This window comes from Plasmodium coatneyi, chromosome 5, assembly GCF_001680005.1.
Source record: "Plasmodium coatneyi strain Hackeri chromosome 5, complete sequence".
Taxonomy (NCBI): domain Eukaryota; phylum Apicomplexa; class Aconoidasida; order Haemosporida; family Plasmodiidae; genus Plasmodium; species Plasmodium coatneyi.
In genome coordinates this window covers 292,297-318,552 of record NC_033560.1, presented here as the reverse complement: position 1 = coordinate 318,552, position 26,256 = coordinate 292,297, and the positions used below count along the sequence as shown (strand labels likewise).

Genomic DNA, 26,256 nt, shown 5'->3' with positions numbered 1-26,256 from the left:
AACCGTTTTTCCGCATGGGGTTTCTTCGTGCATATCTCTGTTCTACTCTTCTCCATTTAACAAAAAAGCAGACGCGTTATATAAATCCGAAGCCTTCCTTTCCTTCCATGATGGCCCTAATTAATTTGCTCCTTAACAACTCCTTGGAAGAATACTCAGGTAGGTCCAGTTGGTTGAAGCAGGTATGGGCAGTGGGGAGGCGATCTTCCCCGTAGGCCCTGTAAATAATCATCTTCTGTGCACCTCTCATTCCCATGAGATTTTTAAAACCACCTAGGGGTACTCTACTCGTTCCAGTAACGAACTGTAAGAAAGAGGCTTTTTTATTTTCATCAAATTCTTGGAGCACATCCCATAACCAAATAATTTGAATCGAGTTAGGTGAATAGTTGTGGTATTCCACATTCTCCTTTAGGTCGTTCAGATCTATGGTGGGAATACCACTAATGAGTAATTCTAACTCTTTGTCGTCAAAAATGGAGATAAGTTTTGGCTGAATTAATTCCTTGAAACCATCCATAAAAGCTTCTAACTGTTCCTTTATACTGTTGGTTACTTTCATTTCACATAGAAGCTCAATGTACTTGTTTTTATTTTCATCTGTCACTGGGATGTTTCTACCATTGGGGATGAGGTCGATAATTTTCGTTTTTCCAAATTCGTCAATTTCGGTGCTAAAGTTGATCTCCAAATTTAGATCTTCCAATTTGTACTCTGCAATTTTGATGAGACTGTTGTAAAATTCTGGGTCCACCGATTCTGCATCCGCTGGGAGGATTTTCCTTCCAAGCATGTGCTTATAAAAGGACCTGCAAAAATAGGCATCTATCACTTGCCCATCATAAATAGCCTTTGCGATAAATTTACCCACAAATTTGAAGAAGTGCAAATGGTCCGGGTTAATGTACGATAGCGGGTTTGGATGGTTAAATTCGCTCTTCTTTCCTTCCCGACAGAATAAAGCATAATTGGGGTTGAAAATTTCTTTGGCTAGGATGGAGTACCATTCTCTAGTCAATCCCCCTGCATCTACTCCTTCCTCATTTTTGAAAGTAACTACTAATTTTCCTTTTAAGTCATTACCAGATTTGTTTCTCAGTTGGTAATACGAATCGGTGAACACCTTTTCTCTTCTTATGTTCAAACGGATTGGCTCACTTCTAACTCCTGATTTGAGGTGCTTCAATTTCTTCCTTAAGTAGTGCCTCTTGTTTTCGAAGTTGATGCAGGACGAAGTCAGTTTTATGAGCGACTTAAAGTTGTGGTGCAGCAGTATCGGGGTTTGCTTGATCAGACTGTTAATTACTCTCCTGTTTATATACACAAACTTAATTAGCTTCTTGTGTCGTCCGTTGATGCTTCCTTCGTTGTCCTCCAGCTTAATCTGTATGTACTCGTCGTCATCGTTGTCATCGCAATTGTCACTGGCGGTATCGCCGAACGCACGCATCATCATTTCCTCTTCCGCGTCTTCGCCAACGTACTCATCCATGTAGTGCCCGACTTCTGCACCCTGCTGTTGCGATGGTTCCTCTACATGGTCACCATTTTGGGAATTGCTAACTCTGCTCTTTTCGCTGGTGAGAAATTCACCTGACTTAGCTTTCTTCCCTTCCTCTGCGTCATTTACAAGGTATCCCATCATTTCTTCCCTTTTGTTTATCACGCCTTTGCCTTGTTGCGCGTTCGCATTATCGTCATTATGCTGCTGGTTAAATTGGGCTGCGTTGCTGTCGGCTTCTTCTTGCATATGTGTTATACTAATTTGCTCCTTTTTGTGTTGCCCTTCCTTTTGCAACTCCTCGTCTGACGATGCATTTACTTCCTTCATCCTTTTCACCTTGTTGGAAAGGTTGCTACTTGCCCCGTTGGCAGGGTTGAATTCTCCCAATTTGAGGTTCCCCCCGGTGGAATAACCCTCCGACCGTTTCTCCTTCTTATGATATATGCTAATATAAAAGGGACTATCGTCATAAGCCAACTTCTCATTAATTTTTATACTTTCGATGTTTAAATTTGCGACTTTTTTTTCCAAGTCTTTGAATTTTTTCAACTTATATTGGGATACTAGAATTACTTCTTCGATGAAGAGGTAGGCTTCCATCAGTGGTAGGAGGTAGTTTAAAATGGTTGGGGGTGGATCATCTTCACTTTCTTTCTTTTTATCTTCCACCGGGTTGCTGTTGCTGTTGGCGTTATTATCTCCGTTTTGGTTGGACCTTTCCTCTGCAATGCTGTCAACATTTTCTGCTCCGCTGCGTGGAAGAGGTTCTTCACCTTGTGGTGTTCCTGAAGTCACCGAATTGGCATTCCCCTGTTCGGACGTTTCGCTGGAGGAGGAATCCAAGTCGAAGAACGATTTGTTTATCTCTTCTGCGGTTGTTGTTTTTCCTGCCTTGTTCTCCCCATGTCTGTTGGGTAGTAGTAGCATATTTTCATTATTCTGCTGCGTTTCTCCTCCCTCCGACGGGAACTGCATGTTGCCCCTATTGTTGTGTGTAAATTTGTAATTCTTATCTATGAGCGCGTTGTTGATTACCTGCATGGCTTTGTTGAATTCTTCCCAGAGCGCATCAATATTAATGGAGAGAAAAAAATCGGCGCAAATGTCAAACTTGGTTTCTTCTTCTGCGTTCTTCTTCTCCGTCGAATGTTTTATTACATTATCATCAGTATGACTGTCCCCCCCAGCAGCACCACCTGTGGTGATGTCACCCGGAGCAACTTCACTCACCGCTGCGGCGTCCCCATTTGGAGGAGCAGACGTACTGTCAGCATTGGAATCTACTACTTCCTTAGAAGGGGAGTTGCTGCTGCTAATCTCCTGGACGCTGGAATTTTTATTTCCCTCACTCCTGTTAATCAGATTATCAATCAACGAAGGAGCGTTAAATAAAATGGTAATGACACGATAAAATGCAATCAGCTTTTGTTCTAAACTATCCGAATGATCAACTGCGTAAACATCAAAAGTTTTGTTGTGTATGGAGTGAACAATTTTTCTCAAGTCATAAATAATTCTTTTGATCAAAACGTGGGTATGATATTTCAATGATTGAATGGCCCATTTTTTTAGCTTGTAATGCGAAAAGAACATGACGATAATTTGCGTTAGTGAGGAAATGTCTTGCTTGTGCACTTGTTCCAGGTTATTATTATTAGCAGGGTTATTCGCATTATTGTTATTGTTACTATTACTGTTGATCCATAGAAAATTTGTTTTGTAGTTGCAGATTAGTTTGCTCAAATTACTCAGGGCATCTACTGATATGACTTCTAACAGGTAAAATGGCTTCTTCGTAGAATCTTTCCTACTACTATCTGGTTCATTCTTTTTTATATTTCTAATGCTCATTAGTAGCTCTCTATTAATTTTCGATGAGGAGTGGTAGAACTCTTTTAAGTTACTACTGTGCTGCTTCTGCTTTTTGCCTTTATTCGCTGTGTTCCTCTTATTGCCGCTGTTGCTTCTTCCACTTTGGCTATTATTGGCGTTGTTTATAGCGTCGTTGTTGTTTGGGTCGTTATTGCTTGTGTCGTTATTGTTCACGTCGTTGTTCTTCGTGTCGTCGTTCTTTTTAGCATTAACCTCCTCATCCTTGTTAGCATTTTCGGCATCGAGAAGTTCTTCCAAATTTTCCGTGTACACCCACTTGGTGAAGTTGCTATACGTGTGCCACTTCTTCCCGCAGTTAATTAGAAGATTGAAAATGACCGACAAGAGGTGGCTCATCAGTTTTTTCGACGTTAAATATATGAACGAATTTAGCAGCTTAAATAGGATGTTAATTGGGTACTCACTCTTCGACTTATCCACTTGTTTGGGGTGTTCTATTTTTGTGCACAGTGTCAACGCGCTGGAACTGTTTTTCTGGTCCATCTTGGGTCGCTTCCTCTTCAGTTCGTACTGCAGAATGGCCGCCTCGTCGTCGTTAATTTTGTTCGCGTTACCTTGCATGGGTTCTTCCTTTTTGCGTGCCAATGTGTGCGCCATATCTGGGGGATCTTCCACGAACACACTACTGCTGGAGCCCTTCCTCGATTCACCACTTCCACCCTTCTTCGGCCCTACAACTTTACTCTCGTTAATATCCTTGGGCACGAAAAACGCGGGGTGTACAAGCAACATGGAAAAGAACGAAGTAATATGTGGAATGGTAATAAGTAACGACTGCACTTGTTCTAGTACCCTCTCTGCCGATACATACGCAGTGGTAAAATAGTTATCCGAAAAAAGTCCATAGTTCTTCTTATTCACATTGTGGTAAAGCATTTTCGGGGGGAAATTAACAACCTCCCGCAGAGCTACCACTCGAGGGGCATTATTCTTCCCATGCAAGTCAACAGAAGCAGACCATAAAATGTTCATAAATAATTGCAACGCACAAATTTTAGTCTTCTGATACGAACACGTTAAGTTGCAAAAGAGGGTAAACATGATCTTTTTGTTGATCTCTTTTTTTAAAAACAGTAATCTGCAAATGTCAATCAGAGCCTGCGATGATACGGGTTCTTCTAAACAAACATAGAGGGCGTTACTTTTGGAGCTGTCTGCATCTGCTTTGTTCTTCGTTGGAAATAAATTCTTTAAATACTTACTTAACGTTATATCATCTTCCTTCTCTGCAAACTTGTCGTCATTGAGCAGATTGAAATTGGGATCCACATTATTCAGTCGATTTTCCTGACTAAAGAACAGCCTCGTTTCGTTCATACTGTTGTTTCCACTACCAGCATTGTTGTTATTTCCGCTGCGGTGACTTGTACCAAGGTGATTGCTTCCGCCCGCGTTGCCACTGTTACCTGCGTTGTTCCTGCCATGGCCGCTGCTCCCACCATTGTTATTACCACTGCTGCCATCCTCATTACTGTTTTCACCACCTCGATTTGTCGGAATGAGCGAAAAACTAGCACTAATGCCTGCACTGTCAGATAGCGGCAGGTTAGAAATTGCCCCGTTGAACGATCGGCCACCAAGAAAGTGATCCAAGAAACGAGAAACGGTCAAACTGTCATAGTTTTCATGACCCGTATTAATCATAATTATGGGGTTGTTATTTTCGTTGTATGTTATCCTGATAAAGTTGTTCCTCTGTGTTCCCGACGAGAGCGAATTTCTTAGGGATGCATTCAAACGCCTCCTACTATTGGCATTGGCTCTACTGAGCACATTAAACAGGGTCATGTTGTTCTGTGCATGCCTGCTGTTGCCACTGCTAATTACTGGAACACTGTTATTGTTATTGTTGTTGCTGCTTCTGTTACTGTTGCTATTGCTGCTGTTGCTGTTGTTGCTATTGTTTAGGTTTGATACGGCGTTCCTCAAAACAGTGTTCGTTATTCTCTCCTGAATGTCATTTCTGATTGCATTCAATCTGGTGGATGACACATTGGCGTTATCCGTTTGTCCATTTGAGGTCGATGCTCCGCTGCCGGTGACGTTGCTGCTACTGTGATTGACGCTATCACTGTTGCCAATTGGATTAGTTTCGTTTGCACCAATTTGGTTCTCATTCATTGTGCTGGCGTTCATTCCATTTCCGTTGGGCACACTTGCAATGCCTCCGCCGCTGTTCGCATTTCCTGAGCCACTTCCTCCAATGTTAGAACCCGTATTATCTGCGTTGTCCCCATCGGTGATCGCGTTAGTAGCGGCGTTTTGCCTAGATCGATTATTACCATTTAGCAAATTCGATCGGCTGTTCAGCACAACGAATCTTAAATTTCTTGCCTCTTCTATCATTTCCTCGGTGAGCGTTCTTATGAATCTTAAGCTGGCGGAGGACAGCACGTCCCTCCTCAGCTCCGGCGTCAAGGAATCTATAAACGCAATGTTCGTTTCGTCCTGCGTTTCATTTCGCTGGTTCTTGTTTCCTATAATTCTCTTCTTGATTTCTGCGCGAACGCTGGACGGCAGAGCTTCCAGATAGCTCTTCTTTATGCTGTTGTAGATGAGCAGGTTTTTATCGCCTTCGCTTATCGTTGTGGTTTCCACATTGGTTGCATTTTCCACGTTAGTTGTATTTTCCACGTTGGTAGCAGTTCCCCCGCTTGGGGCGCCCACCCCTGGGAGGCCATTCCCCTCAACTGTGGCATCATCATTATTTGACACTTCCTGAACGGTTTCGCCCGCCGGATTGGTTAATGTACCATTGTCGTTGTTACTCTCGGCGTTTCCCTCAACATGTGCAGTAGTAATCGCGCTTTCATTTAGATGATCATTTTGTTGGTCAGTTTCCGCGATGATCGTTTCGTTATGTGTGTTCGGTTGCTGTCCTCCTGGGTGTGTCGTGCTAAACTCCTGAAATTTCAGATACTTTTTGTACAGCTCTATGGAAATTTTTTTATCGTTCTGGGCATTTTCCTGTGCCAGTTCGTTTACCCCCGCTAGGGTGATATTCTTCAAATGCTGTACGATAATTTCGTCGACTAAATTATTTGGAAGTTCAATGAGGAAGGATCTATCTACGTTTAGGAGTTGGAAGAATTGGCCTTCGTTTATACCCAGGGCGCAGCAAATAATGAGGAGCGATTCGATTTTCAAGACGTTGTCGAAAATATCTTCGTAGTTAATGTTTTTGTAGTCTTCCTCGTCGGGGACACTTTGGCCAGTGTTGTCATTCTGCTCGTCTGCTTGGTTTGGGTCAGTTGCGTTGTTCTGATCTGCGCCCATTATATCACTGCTGGGAACATCGGGGCTGGAACTGCCGTCATATAAAACGGATTCAAAGGGTGGGTCAGCCGTTTCAGTTGGCGCAATCTGCACTTGGGCATTTTCAATCGGCGTGGATTCTACCTCGGGGGAAGCAGCGTTGTTATCGTGTTGTTTATCTTCCCCTTGGGCGTGATTTTCTGCGTGATCTTCTACGTGACTTTCCACTTGGTTTTCCACCTCCTCTGTTGTGTCCTTCCTTTCTTCTTCCGCCTGCACCACTTCCTCCTCCTTCGAAGGCACATCCCCTTTTTGAAGGCCATTTTTTTTTCCCTGCTCCTGTTTGCCCGCCTTGCCCCTCTGCGCTTCCTTCTTGCTTCCAAGTTCTTTCTTCTCCTCTACCTTCCTTCGCATGCTTTGAATTATTTTTTTTTTTTCCTCCAGTAAATTTTCAATGGGTAAATTTATATGAACCTTCGGAATGGCTTTGCACAATCTGTTGTACATCATGTTGCAGATGCTGCTTTTTAATTTCTTATCATTATCCAGGACGGTGTCGACAAGGCTAAACTTTTCCTCCTTCGCTGTATCGTTTTTTTCCTTGTTAGTGTTCCCGTTTTTGACTTTATTCGCTAGGGTGTTGTTCATATCGGTCGACACGCCAGGGTCATCCTCACGGGGGGGGCCTTCACCCTGGTTGTTCCCCACATTTGGGGCGTCGTTGCTGCTCGGCTCTTCGTTCAATATGTCCCCCACAGGGGCTTCCCTATTCTCTACATTCATCACATTTGCACGGTTCACTGCTTCCACTGAGCATTCTCCCCTCCTACCCTGGTCATTCAGAATGGGATTCGAATTCCTCGTGTAGTTAATATTATTATCGCTGATGTTGTAGTTTCTAATAATGTTAAACAAATTTCGGAGGTTGTGATTCGTTTGGTTCATATTTCTGTTGGTGGCGTTATTGGATCTCATACTTGGGCAGTTGTTAAACATAGGGGGGGAATATAAGTTGTTCACTCTGTCTAGATTTAGGTGGTAATACGTACAACCACTTTCGTGCAACATGTTGCTGTGGTCATATGCGCTGTTCTCATTTGGAATGCTTCCGCTTAGGTTAAAATCTTCGTTGATTCCCATGGGGATATTAATGTTGTTATTTCTTACACCGTCGGGGATGTGCACACCGGTCGTCAACATGTTGTTTAAACGTTCGTTTCTTCTTCTATTTAGGGTTAACAAATTGGAGCACAGATTATCCATTAGGGCAAATATGTTAGTGCTCGTTGGGGTGTAATTAACAGGTCCATAATTATCCATACTCCTGCTTAGAAGCGTTCCTTGGTCTGGATCGCTTAACTCCATCGGGGCGGTATCCACGGGGGGCAATCCGATCGGCGTTGTTTCATTTGTGGGTAATCCACTTGCTGGTGCATCCACACTGTCCCCACCAGCACCGTCGTTTTGATCAGCAGTAGGTCCATTTGGCAACCCACTTGTGCTACTCTTCACCACAGCAGGGTGAATGGTTTCCGTTTCGTTCAAATATAAAATGCTGTTATTTTCGCCCAACAGGGTATTCACATCCCTATTATTGTTGTTGTAAAAATGGTAGTACAAATCTATCAAGTTAATTTCATTTTCGTTAACATTGGTTATGTTCGTGGTTCCTTCGGGGGAAGTGGTCTGCATTTTATCAGGCGCACCGGCCGATTCATTCTTCTTTCCATTTTCTGTTGTAGAAGCATTCGCACCTGTGGGTGGTGAGCCCTTTCTATTTTCCTCTTGCTTATTAACAATAGCAGCCGTTGCGCTGCTGGGAACGACTTTATTATCTGCCCCCGCATTTTCTACACCATCTTGTTCGTTAATCGAAGGCAAATTGTTCATTTCGCCCTTAATCATGTCCCCGTTTGGAAGAACGTTCACGCCTGTATGGGTCATTTCATTCATGTGTGCAGGGAAAATTGTTTCCCCCGGGGCACCACTAACTGGAACTGGGAAGCCTGTATTCAAACTTCCATTAAGTAATGAATTGAGATTATCATTTTGCTCTTCCCCATTATTTATACCCACGTGAATTCCGTTATTCTCCAGTTCATTTTTCAGTTCGTTGTAAACGCCCTTGTTCTGTGCGTCGACCAAATTAGTAGCGCTCGATGCGTTCACTCTGCAGACACCCTTCTTCACTTCCGATAGGGAATCCACGTGAGGATCGTTCAAACTGTTTGTTATCCCATCTGGGGGGGCTCCAATTACGTCATCATGGATTACTTCGCTGTTCGCAATTTTGTCATCTCCCCGGTGAGCTCCGTCCGAGTAGCCATTCCTATCTTCACCACCATTCCCATTCGGCGAAGAGATTCCGACGTTGTTACCACTACCCACGATGTTAACATTACTATTAGATGGTCGGTTATTATTTTCCCCCTCGTCCATATAGTCATCGTTGTACTCGTCTATGTCGTCATTAATATTATATACACCATCCTCCTCCATCAGAATATCTAAAATTTCGTGCTGATTTTCATTACATGTGAGAAGGGAATTGTTCACGTTTATTTCTGTGTCGATGAGATCTGCGTTGTTGTTCGTTGCTCTGCCGTTATCATCCGTTTGGCTAATTCGGAAGGCGCCGTTATTTGCGTTGATTTCTTCTTCATCCCCATCTTCGTCAATTTCTTCCTCGTCATCATTGTCATCGTCGTCCTCCTCATCATCACTGTCATCGTCATCATCACTTTCGTCATCGTCTTCGTCATCATCATCTTCATCATCCTCATCGTCCTCCTCATCATCGTCATCCTCCTCATCGATGTCGTCGTCGTCCTCCGTTTCGTCCATTTCTCTGATCCTGTGGACCCCCTGCCCTTCATCCATATCGTTACTACTGTCTGAACCCAACTCCAAATTCGAGACGATGTTATTATTGTTATCCCCCATGTGTGATATGTTTTCTTCATTTTCGTCCACCTCGTGGGGGAGTAATAAATTGCTGGAGTTGTCATAAAGGTTGTCTTCATCAATGACGTTTCTATCTTGCACGAGGTAGGCGTGTACGTGTAGGCCTCTATTGGTATCATGTTCGTTTTCGTTTTCCCCTCCATCATCCTCTTCCTCCTCTTCCATGTCGATTTCGTCGTATTCTTCTTCCTCCTCCATGGCTTCATCGTCATCCTCTTCTTCGACGTCTTCTTCGTCGTCATCTTCCTCCATAACATCATCCTCCATTTCGTCATCCTCCTCCTCCTCATCATTATCATCACTATCATCATCGTCGTCATCTTCTTCCTCCTCATCGTTATCGTCTTCTTCTTCCTCTTCCTCCACCTCCTCATTGGTGTAATTTCCTTCCGTTTCGTCCACCCCTTCATTAAGTGAGTTTTCATTGTTCTCATCGGTATCCATCTGTGCGCTGTTCAGCGTGTTGTTATTGCTGCTGTTGTTGTTGCGCGATTCTTCGTTCCTTCTTCTTCTGCTTCTTCGTGGTCTATCTTCCACCTCGCCCGTGTCCTCCTCTGCTTCGCCAACATCATCTGCATCGTCCGGTTCGACCACTTCGTCATCTTCCTCCTCTCCATTGGCTTCTGCATCTGCTTCTGCTTCGTCTCCCCCGTCCTCTTCCCCATCATCCGCCTCATTATCTACCTCCTCGTCGTCGTTGTCATCGTCATCCTCCTCATCACTGTCGTCATCATCGTTGTCATCATTTTCATCGTCGCCATCCTCCTCCATGTCAACGTAATCGTCGTCCATCTCCTCCTCATACTCATACCGAAGGTCATCCTCATCGTTACTATCATCGTTGTCAAAAATGAAGTGTTCCTCGTAGGAAACGTCCGAATCAACTGAGTAGGGGATGTCTGAGCCAGCAGAGTTGTTGTTACTCGAGTCCGATCGGAAGCGCACATAAGATGGATTTAAAAAAGTCACAGAGGACATATTCTTTCTTCTCTTATTCCTCTTGATTTTTTTAATTTTTTTATTCTTCCTTTCATTTAGTTTGTTCAATTTTAGCATATAAAGTTTATTGTTCTTTGTTTTTATGGGGTGACCCAAAATAGGTGCGGATGTCAGGACGGACAAACAGCGAATGATGGACGTGGCTGTGTTGGCGAAGTCTTCCTTCGTGTAGTCCAACTTGTTTAGTAAGCTACACAGAGCCATGCGGAAGTGGGCCAGCTGCTCCCTGCTATACGTGAACGTCTTATTGCTGTCGTCCTTCTTATCGGCCTTTTCGTCGTCATCGCGATCGTCGCCTCCGCCCCCGTTGGGGTTACCTCCATTGGGGTGGCCACCATTCGGGTTTCCACCGTTGTGATTACCACCGTTGTTATTACCACCATTGTTATTACCACCTCCTGGATTACCACCTCTGTAGTTTCCTCCGTGGTGATTTCCCCCATTTCCACTTCCCCCATTCGCGCCGTTCCCACCCCGACTATCGTCCCAATCGTCGCTGTCGTTGCGGTTGGGACCGTTTCCATTGTTCCTACCCTCCTGTTCCTCCTCACCCTTCTGTGTAAACTCCAACACCTTGGAAATGTTCTTGCCGCCGCCGAGCAGGTGCTTCTCCTCCAGCAGATTGCTGTTCTCTATTTTGATATTTTGTTCTTCGTTGACCAGTTTGTATAGCAAAGCACTTACAGCATAGGAGAACACATCGATGAGAGTAGCGAACACATTGTTGTTCCAATTGGTCGATGCGTTACCAGAGTAATGTTGTTCCTTCCGTTTCTGGAAAATGTTGTATACCTTCAGGAGGTGCATAATTTCCTGCACCACTTTCTTATGCACATCATAGCTAGACGAGTGAATATCAAAAATGAGTTGAACAAAATTGATGATGTGTTTAACATAATTCACATTTTTGAATTCGTTGCTGTTTAGAACAGACTGGTAATGGTAATCCGTGCACTTGGATTTTTCCTCCAATTTTTTTGGCGAGTAGGTCGTGTGGATGCTCGGGTGGCTCAGGCATATAAATTGGGGTAATATCCGTTTGAACAGAAATATCAGCAGGGGTGTAAATACCAGGTTGTTGGGGTGGTTTCCGCTGAGAAGATAACCTGCAAGTAGATCCTTCTCCTTGCTACCACTACTTCCCGTTTGGCACGCCCCCTTTTCCATCAGGAACGGGAAGAGGCAACTTCTAAACGTTAACTTGGATAAATCGAAGAGGGCATAGTACTGCATATAATTCTGTAAATAAAACTCCGACATTTCTCGATACGTATAAGGACTACTGGAGATCAGTTCTGGCTTCACAATTTTGTGCATTACAGTTGCGGCTTCCACCCCTACGTGGTTATCGCTGCAGGCGGGAAATGCAACCTCTTCGGGGGTCCCCTTCATGAGGGCGTTCAAATCGTTGCTGCTGTAACTGTTGCGGTGGCCTTTTGGGGGGGTAATTTCCCCACATCTGCTGGAATAAACATCCGTTCCATTTTTACCTCGATTGTAGGTATCTTGATTCATTCCCGATGTAGTGTTACCCTGGAAAGAATGCGCACAAACCGACGCATCATTGTACTGCAGAGTGTCCACCTTAGAAGCGTACACATGCTCATCATATTCGTTCATAAAAAACGTCTTCATAATTTTGGGGTTAAAAGAATTGGGGACCTTAACCAAATAAACAATCAAATGTTTGAACGTTTTAAAAATTAGGTTTAGAATGAAGAGCATATTATCTGCTGTCAGTGCGAAGGGGTACATGACCTTGTAATCCAGTTCGGTGTCAAAGTCGGAATGCGTTCCATAAATCTCCATTAGCCTCTTGTTAAACTGTAGCCTTTCTTCCTTTTCGTTGAGTTTTACTAACCTCGTTTTGCTTTGGATGATGGTGAACAGGTTCAGGAAATCCAGCAGAACCGCCAAAATGTAAAAGTTGTAAAAATTGTTCTTCAGGAAATACTTCCTCAGGTACTTCGTACTGTTGGCCGTTTCGGAGAGCATGTAAATGGATTTGATGTGCTCCGGTATGGGCAGCAGGTTCAGATAGAACTTGCCTCCGCCACTTCCGTCGCCATTGGGGGTGGTCGCTTGCTGTGCACTGTTTTCTTTGACCGACTTGCCCTTCTTCTTGTTCAATTGGGTTACGCCATTCAGCGGGCCGTTGCTGGTGCCACTTTGGAAAGAATTTCTCCCCTCTTGGTCGTGGTCCTTCCCGCCATCTTTTCCCCTTTTCGCCTTATCCGTTTTCGTCCCCTTTGCAATTTCGACACCATTTTGCGAAACTGTGTGCACATTTGCCCCGTTCTTTTTCTCCTTCGTTTGTTCGTTCGTCATCCCTGCTGCGTTATGCGCACCAACCGCGCTGCCAAAACCATTGAACGAAAGCAAATCAACGGCGTCACTAACCTGATGCTGCACATCATTCGCTTCATCCTTCTTCACATATTTCAGGTTCGGAAAAAAACACAAACAGCTCAGAATTTCTTCATACATCTGGGGGTTCTTAAAAATGAATGGATATAATGCCTCATTCAATTCACTTAATGATACACCTAATGCGTTGGAAATTTTTGGATCCTCTATAACTTTTAGGTCATCCTTTCTCATAAAGCACTTAACTGGGATCCCATGCGATAGGAAGAATGACTTGAGGCTATATTCAATTCGGTTGGCGATGACGTAGTTGTCGGTGAAGCATTGGATGAGGATGTTTATTAGGATAATGAGCATGTCCTTAAATTTCGCTTGTTTGGAAATGGTTAGGAGAATTCCAAGTCCGCTTCTGCTTATATTATTTAGGATCAATTCGTTCAAGTCAAAATGGGGGTCGCATTTCTGTTCGAAGGGGCCGACGTAGTCGTGGTGCTCACTGCTTGCAGCATTGGGGGGGCAACACGTTCCATTACTACTTTTATCTTTAAGGGGTTCCATAACGCTTCCGCCATTGATGATGTTCTCCCTTTTGTGAACATCCCCCGGAGAAGGTTCCTCTGCTTTGATGGGTCTTCCGTTCGTGCTGCCTCCATTAATTAGGTTCTTCCCCCCAGCTTGCATCCTTTGCATCTTCCTTTCCTCCAGTTGGAACACCTTCCCAAAGTTCCTATACACATTTGGCGGCGCATACGAAATGAAGAAAATGACGTTGCTGTACGTGGTAGTCAAGTATTCAATTATCTGTAAAATGCTCATACACAGTTGTGCGTTGTAGCCCTTGAAAAAATACAACGTGTCGATACATATTTTTATGATGTTGTGTTGTTTTTCCGATGACATAAATCGGATGTTCTCTGTAATCGTCTGTGCGGCATGAGTAATTTGCGCAGTTGCTGTGCTCGTGTTGGCGGCCACATTGTTGCTGAAATTTTTCTTCTCATTTAGCCAGATGGCCTTCTCCATTTTGCCGGTTGGTGCATTTTTGACCATATTTGTGCCGCACTTTTCTTCATTCGTTTTTTCCTCCTTCTGTTTTTTCATTACCTTTCTACTTTTGTCGTTAAAATTGTATAAGGAGTAGTTAATGATAATTTTGTAAAGGCACATGAACAGGGGGGTGTAGAAGCACGGCGGTTTGGAGTACAGGGAGATGTATTTATTTTCCTCATTTTCCTGTAGTGAATAATTGATGGCCGTTTTCTGGTTCACCTCGGAAATATCTGTGTCGGCTAAGTTCCAGTACGGAATCAGCATGTTATACGTTTTGATATTTTTATTTATGACCAACCCTTTGTTGTACATGTGGTTTATTATTTTCTGTTCCTTCGGGTTGGCTTCGGCCAGGTTGTTCTCACTCTTCTGCGCTGACAGCAGTATTGCCCTGTTGTTGTTGGCTTGCTCCACGTTGGCAAAGTCAGCATGGCCACACGTTGGATGCACGTAGTCATTATTCACTTCATCGCAATGGTGAGAAGCATACTTTTTGTGGCTCCCATTTTGCGCACACTCATTCGCATCCTCCATGGGGGCGTTGTCAAAACTGTTACCATGTGGAAATGAATGAGGGGGTGGGTGGCCAATCGAAAGGGCCCCCTCATCACACAGGTCGACATTCGTTAATCCGTTGTTCTGTTGCTCATTCGAGTTAGGGGTAGCCCTACTTGCTGCAATTATTTTGTTGAATTTTCTCTTCCTTTTATTCTTTTCTTGATTTCTCTTCCCCGCATCGTTATCGTTTACGGACGCCTCATAATCCGCACTGGGGAGGAAGCTTCCCCCCGCATGGGCATTTGAAAGCATCTGTTCATCATTCGAGCTGGACGTGGCTAAACACGGTTGGGATATGCTCTCCGTTAAGAAGTAGTTCACATTCGCTTCCACGTTTTTCACATATGCCGCGTTAAATTTGTGTAAAAAGAAAATGCAATAATCCAGGATGTTCCTATCTATGTGCAAAATTAAATTCCTCGCTATGGTATACTTATCAATAATGTTGCAAAGCGTGAAGAAAAGCATGTAGAGACAAAAGTGGTAGGAGTATATTTCCATGTCCTTATCCGACTCATATATAACATCTAGGTCTCCTTTAATATACTTGGTGCTGTAGATACAACCTGTGGGATCATTTGCATCGTTCGCTATTTCGGCATCTTGGTTATTATTTTCCTTACCCTTTTTGTTGTTATTTATGACTGAATTTTTGTCATCCACGTTGTCACTGCCTGGGTAGAATACCGTAGTCGCGTTGTCATCGCTGTGGTTGCTAACATCGTAGTTGTTGTTCATTTGGTACTCTGTAAGAAATTCACTCATTGGGTTAGTTACTCTACTGCGGTTGTTCGTACTGCTCATGAGCATGTTCCGCATACTGTTCAGTGCGTTTCCCCCGGAGGTAGTACCATTCGTCTGGATGTTATGTTGGACGTTTGTTCCCATTCCGGCAGTGTTGCTTGATGTCTGACCCGTTTCGTTGCCAGCTTCGTGGCCATTTCCCACGGTGACGGCACCCCCCACTGCAGCCACATTTCCGTTGACACCACTGTTTATACCGTTTCCAACCGTGGTGGTGTTGCCTGCATTCGCCCCTGCGTTTTGAGGCAAAATGGGGATCACGCCACCGTTGTTGCTTGTGAGTCCATTTCTGTTCTGCGCGAATTTGTTCTTATTCGCACTCTTGTTATCCTTCTTTTCCTGTTTCATTGCACCGTCATCGCCATTTTTTACGTTTTTATTTTTCCTCTTATTAAAGTACATGAACAGGTGGTGGCAATGGTAGAATGGTTCTATGGGGAAGGCCTCATCATTTTTCAGCGTTTTAATTTTCTTGGAAATATTCTCAATAAAATAATACAGAATGATAATCTTCACATCTTGATGGTTGAATATGCGACTTTTGTTGGTGTTTTTATCGTGGATGGTTTTTCTATAATGATCCAAAAGCAGCTTTACACTCTTCTTGTCAATATCGATGAGGAGGAAGCTCAGGAAAAGGTTCGTGTACCCCCCTTCATTAAATGGGATGGTTATCATAATATTTATGAGCATATTAAAAATGTACTTATAGATAATTTGCCTAAGGAGCAAGTAATTTTCTTCGTCCCAAAATTGCTTGATATCATTTTTCTCCTCATACGTAAGGAAAAGATTCTTCTTCAATAACTTTAAGTAATATTGCAGGTATAGTATCATGTTCCTCTTGCCGTTTGGATCCATAATCGTTTCGTAGTAGTACACCCTTGCATGCGTTGACTTTGCTTTTGCTTCCTTCAATATTTCGTACATGAAGGGGAACTTTTCCAACACGTACTTGTCATCTTGGTGGAATATGTCCTCCTTGTCGTTTCCATTTTTGGGGACATCATTCAGGATGAGCGCCGGTGGGGATGCGTTTTCATCCACGTGATGCTCAACCCCCGTAGTGCTGCCCCCATCGATGGGGTTCTGCTCCGCACCAACCTGCACCGCATCGTTCAGTTCCTCCTCGCTGCCATTTTCATTCACCCCTAATTGGATGTCCACCCTTCTGTTATTACCCGAGGTAGAATTTTCATCACTGCTGTTGTAGTCGAAGTCGTAGTAGGGGGATGATCTCCTACCCACGTTTTTCCTCTCTCCAAGAAGTTTATCCTTTCCCATGTTGAGGAAGAAATCCTTCTCCTTGGCCTTATCCAAATAATTCAACGTACAATCTAGATCAGTGGTACCCGAATAATTCAAACAGTCATAAATGGTTTTTTCGTCAAAGCCCATTAGACCCCATTCTTCTAAAATGTTAACATGGGGGTAGTTAAATGCATCCTTATCTTTCTCCTTATCCTTTTCCTTTCCACCAACGTTTTTTTTATCTTTGCATTTTTCCTTCGCCCAGAAGTCGATCATTTTCGGTTCCACTTCAATAGAGTGATGAATGAATTTTAAAATAATCCTCAACAGGGTGTATATTATATTGTTGTTAAAGTTTATGTATATGTTGTTCTTCCCCAGGTTTGTAATTTTTACACTTGTACTGTTTATGTAGGTCAGCCACATGAATATGTTGTCGGCTATTTCGCACTTCACCGACCTTATCGTGTTAACAATGTCGAAATAATCCAGGGAGAAAACGAAGTTGTTGTTGTACGTGAATGTGTGTTCTGCATTCTGTTTTGCATTTTGCGGGGCGGTGTTTCCTCCAACAGGTGGGAAGTCACCATGTTTCTCACTCTCCTTTGCAATATTAGCTTGGTTGTTACTTTTGCTAAGATGATCTTCGGTGTTATGTTTTTTTTTCTCCTTCATTTCACTCGAATTGGGGAATGCACCCACATCCACATTGCAACTGTTTAACTCGTTTGGTCCTTCCACCTGGGGTGTTAATAAATTGGCCTCTCCACCTGCACCGTTACTGGGACTTTGCGCGATATCGTTAGTGTGCAACTGGTTGCTTGCTTCAGTCGTTCCATTTGTAGGCGGCACATCACCACTGTGTGATTCCCCCGTTGCCGTTTCCGCTCCGTTGTGGGCCGCTTTACTCCCCGGGGAGAGGTTCTCAAAGTCGTTGTGTAAACGCGTGAGGGGGTGCAGCATCTTGGAGCAGAAGAGCATCAAGTTGAACTTGCCAATATTGATGAGGCTGACGAAAAAGTCCAGAAAGGCACTTATCCCTTTAACCACAATTTGGAGGTAAATCTTTAGCATACTAATATCAGCACCAGAATAGTATTCCATAATCCTCACTACGTACCGAACGAAGTAGGTATTTGTGCAGGTAAAATTCTTGCTCATATGAATTGGAATGTAAGTAACAAAATTCGCACCCACGTTTTCTTTTTTCTTCTTCATTTCCTTCTTCTTTTTGTAGTATAATGCCAGCAGCGATATGTACACGCTCATCACATAATTAAACATGTTAAAAATGAAGTCGAAAGTTCCCACTTTGTATAGTAAATCTAGGAAATAAAAGTAGCTAATAAATTCCAGTTTATTATCGGACAGTAGTTTGTGAAGGATGTTGATTAGCTCTGCAATGTACTTTACCGTTTTCATCGGGCTGTAATGTTCTATGCTGATATTCACTGGGGAGAGTTTCCTCTCCTTGGGTAGATGCTTTACTTCTGTATTTTTGCCCGGGCTGTCGTTACTACTACTTGGGTTGTTCTGCTCATTCGATTCGCAACCCCTTTGATGATTCGTTTGGTATGCTCCGTTCGTGTTTTCCTCTGGGAAATTCACAAAATTGAGATTACCATTGTGGTGGACAACGCGGTAGGTCCCGTCCGCCTCCCGAACGCTGGTGCAAATGTACGACTTGTTATACTTGCTCAAATCGTGACTGGGGATGTTTGCCCGACACGGGGGTGTGGCCACATTCCCACCATGGAAAGTGGAAAAGGCATCTCCCGTTGTACCCGCACATGCACCTGCATTTCCATTTTGCACCTGTCCCTTGTCCGCTGTTGCAAACTGATCACTATGGTGAAGATCCCTATTCGGCACCACGTCAATCAGGGAAAAGTTAAAGTTGTATCTTTTGAAAAGAATTTCCTCCATGTAGAACGGCTCGGGGTAATAATTTTCTATCTTCTCTACATGGTGGCTGGTGAACGAGGTGTACGCATAGTCATACAGGTTGAGATTCTTCTGTTGTGTGTCCCTCTCCGTTGCAAAAGTGGCGTTACCACAGCTGGGTAAGTGCTCATTGAAGGGATTTGCTTCAGCGATGTTTTCACATGGAATATAGTTCATCTTCGTTCCAACCTTTGGCCATTTCTTGGCTCCGTTCTTGGAGGCACTTTGCGCGACTGACTCACGGTTGACGTTGCCAACGTCATTCATCGTTACGCATGAGGGTGCTGCTGCTGACAGTGGTTGGTTCTCACTGGGTTCGCTCAAATAGTTGATTTTTTCCACAGTTATGTGGTCAGAAAGCACTCTGTACACGCGTTTCGTTGCACCCCCCGTGAGGTAGGGGTTCTCCTGAATGGGCTTACTCACCACCGGCACATTCATCATGCACTTGGTTAAACATCGAATGATGCACAGAATGTGCTTCTGCTGAATTACGTTGTAGAAGATATAGTTGGGGGTGGGCTTCAATTTCAGCTGCCTCGTATGACAGGCTAAATTAATCATGATGAAAAATTTCTTAATTACCACTAGGAGAGATCTGAGACTTTCGCAAAGCACGTATTTCGAGTCATACGCGAGGCGCGTGTGCATGTGGATGTTCTTGTCCTCAATATAGTAATCGTTGAATTCGCTCTTAGAAGCACCACTGTCATTGCCGCCCATGCTTGTGTCGTTATTTACTCCTTCCTGTTTACTCTTCACAGCAAAGTGATATTCCATAGAATTGCTCTCTCGGTATGCTCCGTACATATTTGCAATACTCTGCGCGTTTAACTCACTCGTTTGGATACCTGGGGAATCAGTCACAAGAGGATTGCTTCCCGACAGATGAGTCCCCTTCACCGGGTTGCAATGATCTGTTGGATTATTACAAACAGGGTGGGTTATCACCCCTGCGTCGTTATCATTCTGATTGTTCGCTACGTTCGGATTATTTTTCCTCTTCCCTGTTTGTACCCCGACAAATGATTCCTCGGAACTTGAAAAGTATTTCTGAAATTTGGTCTTTTCCTTCTTTTTAAAAGATACAATGTCGGATGGCATTTTCATACTCTTATTCATAAAGGTGTTAAATTCAGTGAGGACCTGCGAAAAGGTGTATTTGTAAATGGCCTTATAGACTCTGTCTTCGTTATCCAATCCAGTGAGGTGATCCGTCCTTTTGTAATCATCTGCATTGTCGTGGTCACAAAGGATGTGCGTTCTTCCCTGATCCGGGTTCAATACGTACAGGTTGTTATTAATGGAATAGCAGAAGAGGGAGCGACTCGATCCGAACAAATTGTACAGCAGATAATCCGACTTATTTTGGCTGTTTCGAAGTGTTCTTTTAATGTGTTCATGGATGCACACCTTATCCTTCAGGTGCAAAAACATGTTCTGGTTTGAGTCATTCGTCTGGTGGAAATACAACGTAAAGTAAAAGTCGAACACGCTTTCAATCGTTATGAGGACGTCTGAAAATATTTCCAAGATTTTTCTGTTTGACAGTTCTGATAGGTCGTAGAGCTTCTCCTCGTTGCTGTAGAGCCCTTTGGAGTCCGTGTAGGCTGAGATTAGGAAGTACAGGATGTTGAAAAGCTGCGTGATATTGCAGAGGAGCAGCTGGTTCCGATCGATGAAAGGCCCAGCGAAGAAGTCCGTCCTGAGGTACTTGCTTCCGCGCTGGAAAGGTTTGCCGGGCGCTCCAATAGATGCATGTGCTTCATTTGTTCTAGTCGTTTCTGCCATTTCCCCTGCGAGAAGAGCAGACCGTTTAACCACCACGACGTTGTCACCCAGGTCGAAGTAGAAAGAACCCGAAAGCAACAAACTGATGTACTGCACATAGGAGACGAAGTTGCTGTAGTTGTACAGAGGGTACAAGAACTGATTGTAAACATTCTTAAAGGAGGCATACAAATATACCTTCATCACGAACGTATAAATGGAGTGATACTCGAAAATGTGTATATAGTTGGGAGGTAGGCTTATCAAATTGGTGCAGGCCATTAGAAACTTAAGCCCGTTTAACTTTAAAAAGGATTTAATCCAGGAGGTCTTCATATACGATAGGATAGACCGACACAGGATGGATAATCTGTCTAAGAAGAAGTTATCCTTCCTATGTTTGTACCGATCAATGTTAAGATCCTTCAATTGAACATGGTGCAACTGTTTTACGGACGCCTCTACATACTTCTGCACGTAGTCATAATCCAAACACCTCCAGTAACCCAAGTTTAGGCCCTCCAAATATAACTTCTTCAGTAACTTCACATGAAAGGTAAGGAAATCTTTCATCACGAAGCCGTAGTTTTCCAGCTCGTTGATTATGTTCCCTATCGAAACAGCTATATCACCAAATCTGTCGAAAAAAAAATAATCTATTTTGATCATATAATGGAAAAGGTTATATATGGGGGAGTAATTCAATTTCTTCATGGCTGACTTTCCAATGCTGTGAATAAACATTAGGGAGAGAAGGGACGGCACATAGATCAACACTGTTTCGTCTTTCAAGTTATCTTCTACTATGCTGTTTAGTAAAATGTTTAAGAGACCCTCCTTCAACAGGGTGGACAAAATGGTTGGGTCTTCATATATGTGTTCATATATAAAGCCTAGTATGTAGCCGTACAGGCAGAGGCCAAATTTATGTGGGTATTTTAAAATGTACTTAATAATCTTCACGGAGATGTAATTATTTGTAAATATGTCCAGCAGCGTATCCGTTGGGGAGTAGCCCTTCAAAGCCAGGTTCAACGCCTTTATAATCATCTTTATGATTTTCACCCGTTCTTCATATATGTGAAGCTTCCACCAGAAGGTGAACCTGTTCAGCAGGGTCTCCTCCGTGGCGCTCTCATTTATGTCATACGTTTGGAATAGCCTCACTAGCTTTTCATTGCGCTTGGAGAAGAGGCTATTCTGGGCGGAAGCAACCGCCGGGTGGGTGATCACCATTTCGGTGTTCACCTTTCCATCCGTTTGCACCACCTGCACCACCTGTACCACCTCCTCCCCCTTTGAAGGCACATCCCCTTCGTAACGACGGGCCTCCTCCTCGTTCTCCACATATGTGCAGTCATACCCTCGATAGTCGAACGGTTCGAAATAGAACCTCAGAAAGTGCTCCCGATTCAGGTGGTAAAAACTGTCCGACATCATAAATATTTCGTACTGAAAACGAGACAGTAATATTTTGTACAGCTCCTCTTCATTCTTTGCAGTGAAATAAAAGTTGGGCGTAAAGTCCAACAGCGTCTCCATAATTCTCAGTAACAAATGAACAATTGGTAGGTTATTCGTGTAGCTGTCTTGCAAATATAGGGGGAAAAATTTTAGCGTGTTTTGTTGCGCTATGGTAAGAATTGGGCACGGCTCCATAATGCACGTATGGTACAGGGTCAATAGTTGTAGCATCATGGATACTTGCTTTTTCTTCTTCTTAAAATCCTTAAAATTTTTTTTTGTAATTTTTATGAATTCACTTTCGCCATTTTTCTTGCAATTTTTTATATTGCTTATGATTACGTCTTCACTGATGTAATTTTCGTATTGCGTTTCTTCCTTCAATCCGTTTGGATTGGTGGGTTGGTTGGTTAGCCTGTTATCCGTGGGGGAACCACCTATTAGGTCACCTTCCTCCGCGTTGTTCATGAAGTCGAATACATTCAAGTTTCCCACGTTGGGTGGCTCCCTCACATGCGTAGAATCCACCTCATTATTCGTATCACCTTCATTACTCACGTAGTCAAAGATGTTATGATTTTGCACAACATTTATGTTCCCACTGATAGGGGGGTTGTTCACAAATGGGGAGATTGTCCCGATCACTCCTGCGGGGTCACCATAGTCAATACTGACGGGGTTATCTTCCCCTCGGAACGCATCCGCATTGATTATCGAATTGCCGTTGGGGGTGCTTATTAACTGGTTCACGCCATGCGTATCGTTTGGACAATTTTCTCCCCCATTTTGCGTGGCGTCCTGATGATCATTTGGGAAATGGGTAGCTGCCTCCTCATGTGAGGGAGCACCACTTACGACAGGGTGACTGTACTGTTGCGTGGTTGGTTGATCCGCATTTTCGTTCGGTAGGAGCTCACTCAGGGAGCTGTAAATACTCGTCCGCGTGACAACGTTACCAATTCTAGGCGTGTGCACAGTTCCGCCCTGCAGCGGGGGGGAAGACGTGCTTATCACCTTTTCGTCTTGACATTTTTTCAAGTATAACGTGTTGATGTCATTGGTGCTGTATATTTCGACTGGGCTTTCATTCATAATGTGCAGAGGACAGATATCCTTCTGCACTGTATAAGTGGATAGAAAATAATTCAGGTAGTATTTAAAAACGCTGATAAATAAACCACTGTGCAATCGTAGACCCAAAATGTCAGACACAACTTTGTAATGAAGATGGGATTCTATCGCCGTCGTTAGCAGGTCAAAGATTATGTGCAGCGTATTAAAATGAACAAACTTGTGATACTTTAGTAGGTACAAAATTTCCTGTAAAAATATAGTGTTGCTTGGAATAATTTGTGGATACAAAATGGAGTTTATCGACAAGGAACCTGAAATGATTAGGTACCTCAAGTTGAATAATTTTTTTCTGTACTTGGGACATATTAATCCGATGTAGATTCTTAACTTGTGTCTGAGGTCGAAGGTTTTTTTTTCATCTATTTGGTACTTATTCATGATGGCGTCGTATGCCTGTTGTAGGGCTTCCTTCGCTTTACTATACTTTACCTCCTTGGGGAAGACAGACGTGAAGGGGATCTCGTGATCTTCCACGTCAATTGTAACATTGTCCAGGTTTAGGTCATAATCGATGAGGTCGATGAGGTACCTATTATCTATTTTGCTGTACACGTTCTGCATGTAACGCTTATCCGTAGAGTCATGCATGTAGTACAGCACTAAACCAGAAATGTAGTTGTTATCATTTATCCGTCCTATGTCGTTATTTATATAGGGGTGTAAAAAACTGGGCACCGGAATATTAATTAGCGCTGACAGGATATTTACAATTTGATTTATTTTGTTTTCATTCTTCTTCGTTTTTTTTATAAACAGATAGTATATGTTTAATATTTCTGCCGACAGGATGGATATCTTCGGGTTGAAGCTCCACAGGAGAACGAGCAAATGGTCCAACGAGTTGTACTTCGATTTGCTTAGACAGTTGTCCAGGATGTGGTACGTGAATCTCAGTATTTGCTCGACTAGCAGATCGGGCGGGACGAACGTTTCCCCGGGGGGTTCCTTCACCTGATCATGATTTTTTTGACTTGTGATCTGACTGTCATTTTTAGTGGGGCTATCGCTGCTTTTTTCCCCCTGGCCAGCATCCACCCCCCCACCACCTTTGGCAATGCAACTCTCCTCCCGACTTAACTTATTATGCACAATGTACCTCTGCAGGAGATCGTCGAACCGATTCAGCACGGGCGCCCAAGCTATCAAATCTGACTTCAGCCACACCCAGTCGACAAAGGGAAACAGGTGGTCAATCAGGTTCTTCTCGTCACATGTTGACAAAACGTGGATGAAAAATTTCTCCTCCTCACTGATCTTATCCAGCATGAGTATATAATTATCATCCTTCGGTATCTGGATCTTCATTTTGTACTCATAATTGGCAGTATTTTTACGTTTTTTTTTTTTTTTTCAGGGACCTACATATATTGCTGCATCACCATTTGCAGTTGTTGGAACAAGGCGGTTTACAGTGTACCATCAAACTGGTTATTATCGCTAGCTGCAAATGAGCTTCCACGTATGCACTCTTCCGCACGTGGGGAAGACACACACGTAATGATAGGCGTATTCTTGCTTGTAGGCACATACAAACTTTCGTACACACACAAAAAGGGGAAACTTTTCTCTCCCTGGGAGGGGGAAAATAAAAAAATAAAGTTCACGCAAAAAAAAAAAAGGAAGTAAAACGAAACACACAGAATAACAAAGTACATTAATAAGGAGAACACACAGGGCGTACCATGAAGTAGACTGTTCGTTAATTACGTCAAACGCGTATGCTACACGTGAAAAAAAAGTATGCACTTACTAAATGTTCACGCGATGTGCACAGGAAAGACGTTGATGCTACTTATGGGTGTGTTCGCACGGGACACAAAATGAGTTCACTTTCTCACGAAATTTGGACGCGTACAAATATGCGCACGTACGGGGGAACCAAATAAAAACACGCACGATGGGTACACATGCGTATGTATGTTACACATATATGCTCGCGTAGGCTTGTGTGCGTACGGGATGCTCTTAAAAGGGGATTGCAACGAATTACGGATCATACAAAAAGTCTGTGTTTTTTTTTTTTTTTTTTTTTTTTTTCTTGGCGTAAAAGCAGCCACGCGAGCGTAAACAGGCGATTGCAAGTGGGAGTCCACTCACGCACAAATATGTAGTGCATGCAGATGGGGGTACACACCTATACACAGGTATGCATATACACGTGAACACAATACGGATGACGCAAAGTGGGCCAAAACTACAACTGCCTTCGCGCACGGGCGTAGGTATGTACCTCTACATGAACAACGACACGTCAATTTGTACATGCGGGTGAAACGTCGTACGCAATAATGTGAGCAAATTAGTCCATGGGGAAAGTGGAAGAAGCGTATAGAATGAAATAACGAATTGGAGAAATGGTAGGAACTGCCCTCTCACGAAACATGGACGTGCACAAATATACAAATATACAAATACACACATACACGAAAAACGTATCATGTAGACCGCCCCTACACATGCCTTTGCATTGGCAGACCGCCTCGCCGTGCTTGTCCACAGATATATATAAACAAGTACGTACAATTCACACGTGGGGATGCGCTAACTGGTGGGGGGGGCTACACAATAAGAAAGCAAAAAGAGGAATACATATATACATAAGGGTGTGATGCAGTGGGATTAAGAAAAAAAAAAAAAAAAGAGAGAACGCTCAAGGGTGGCACAAGTGCGCCCGAGTACAGGTATGGACATAGGCACATGTATAGGCAGGCACATTCGAGCACATGCTTCTATATACATGCATATGAAGGCACATACACATAATGTAGGCGTAAGCGCGCGGGGCACGCAGCTACATGTTTTATGATTCTGTGAAGCTGCCTAACTGCAAGCTTGTACGGGGAACAAGCAGGCAAATAAATTGGGCAACACAAACGTGAAGGGAATGTAACGGTGGATGCGAAGGCGAATGCTTCGTTACGTTGACTATACCTTCCCCTCGACTGGCGAAGTATGTGAACACGAAACAGATCGATAGGTACACAAAGTGAAGCACAACGTGAAACACAAAGTGAAACACAAAGGGGTGAAAAATGTCACGCTGAAAGTCTTTGCGCGTTTTAACTTAAACGCAACAGGGGACGTTCAGATTTTCACATTTTTGTCACGTGAAAGTGATCACTTGGTGTTCTGTGACTTGCTGTTTTGTTCCTTGGTGTTTTTGTCACTTGCCGTTTTCCTTACTCGGCGCTTTGTGACTTGACTTGGTTATTTTTTTTTCGGTTGCTGTTTCGAAATACTTGACATAGGGAAGTATTTTTGTTAAGTTCGAACGCGTAAAGCGTGGAAAAAGAAAAAAA

At 43.4% G+C, this 26,256-nt stretch overlaps 1 protein-coding gene across 1 annotated transcript; it reads right to left on the bottom strand.

Moving 5' to 3' along the window:
* Positions 1 to 76: 76 nt before the first annotated feature.
* Positions 77 to 24,262, bottom strand: PCOAH_00010380 (Ubiquitin-protein ligase 1; the record flags this gene model as incomplete). Its single annotated transcript, XM_020057847.1, has 1 exon — positions 77 to 24,262. One exon carries the CDS (start codon positions 24,260 to 24,262, stop codon positions 77 to 79), a length of 24,186 nt encoding a protein of 8,061 aa, XP_019913389.1.
* Between the last annotated feature and the right edge of the window lie 1,994 nt (positions 24,263 to 26,256).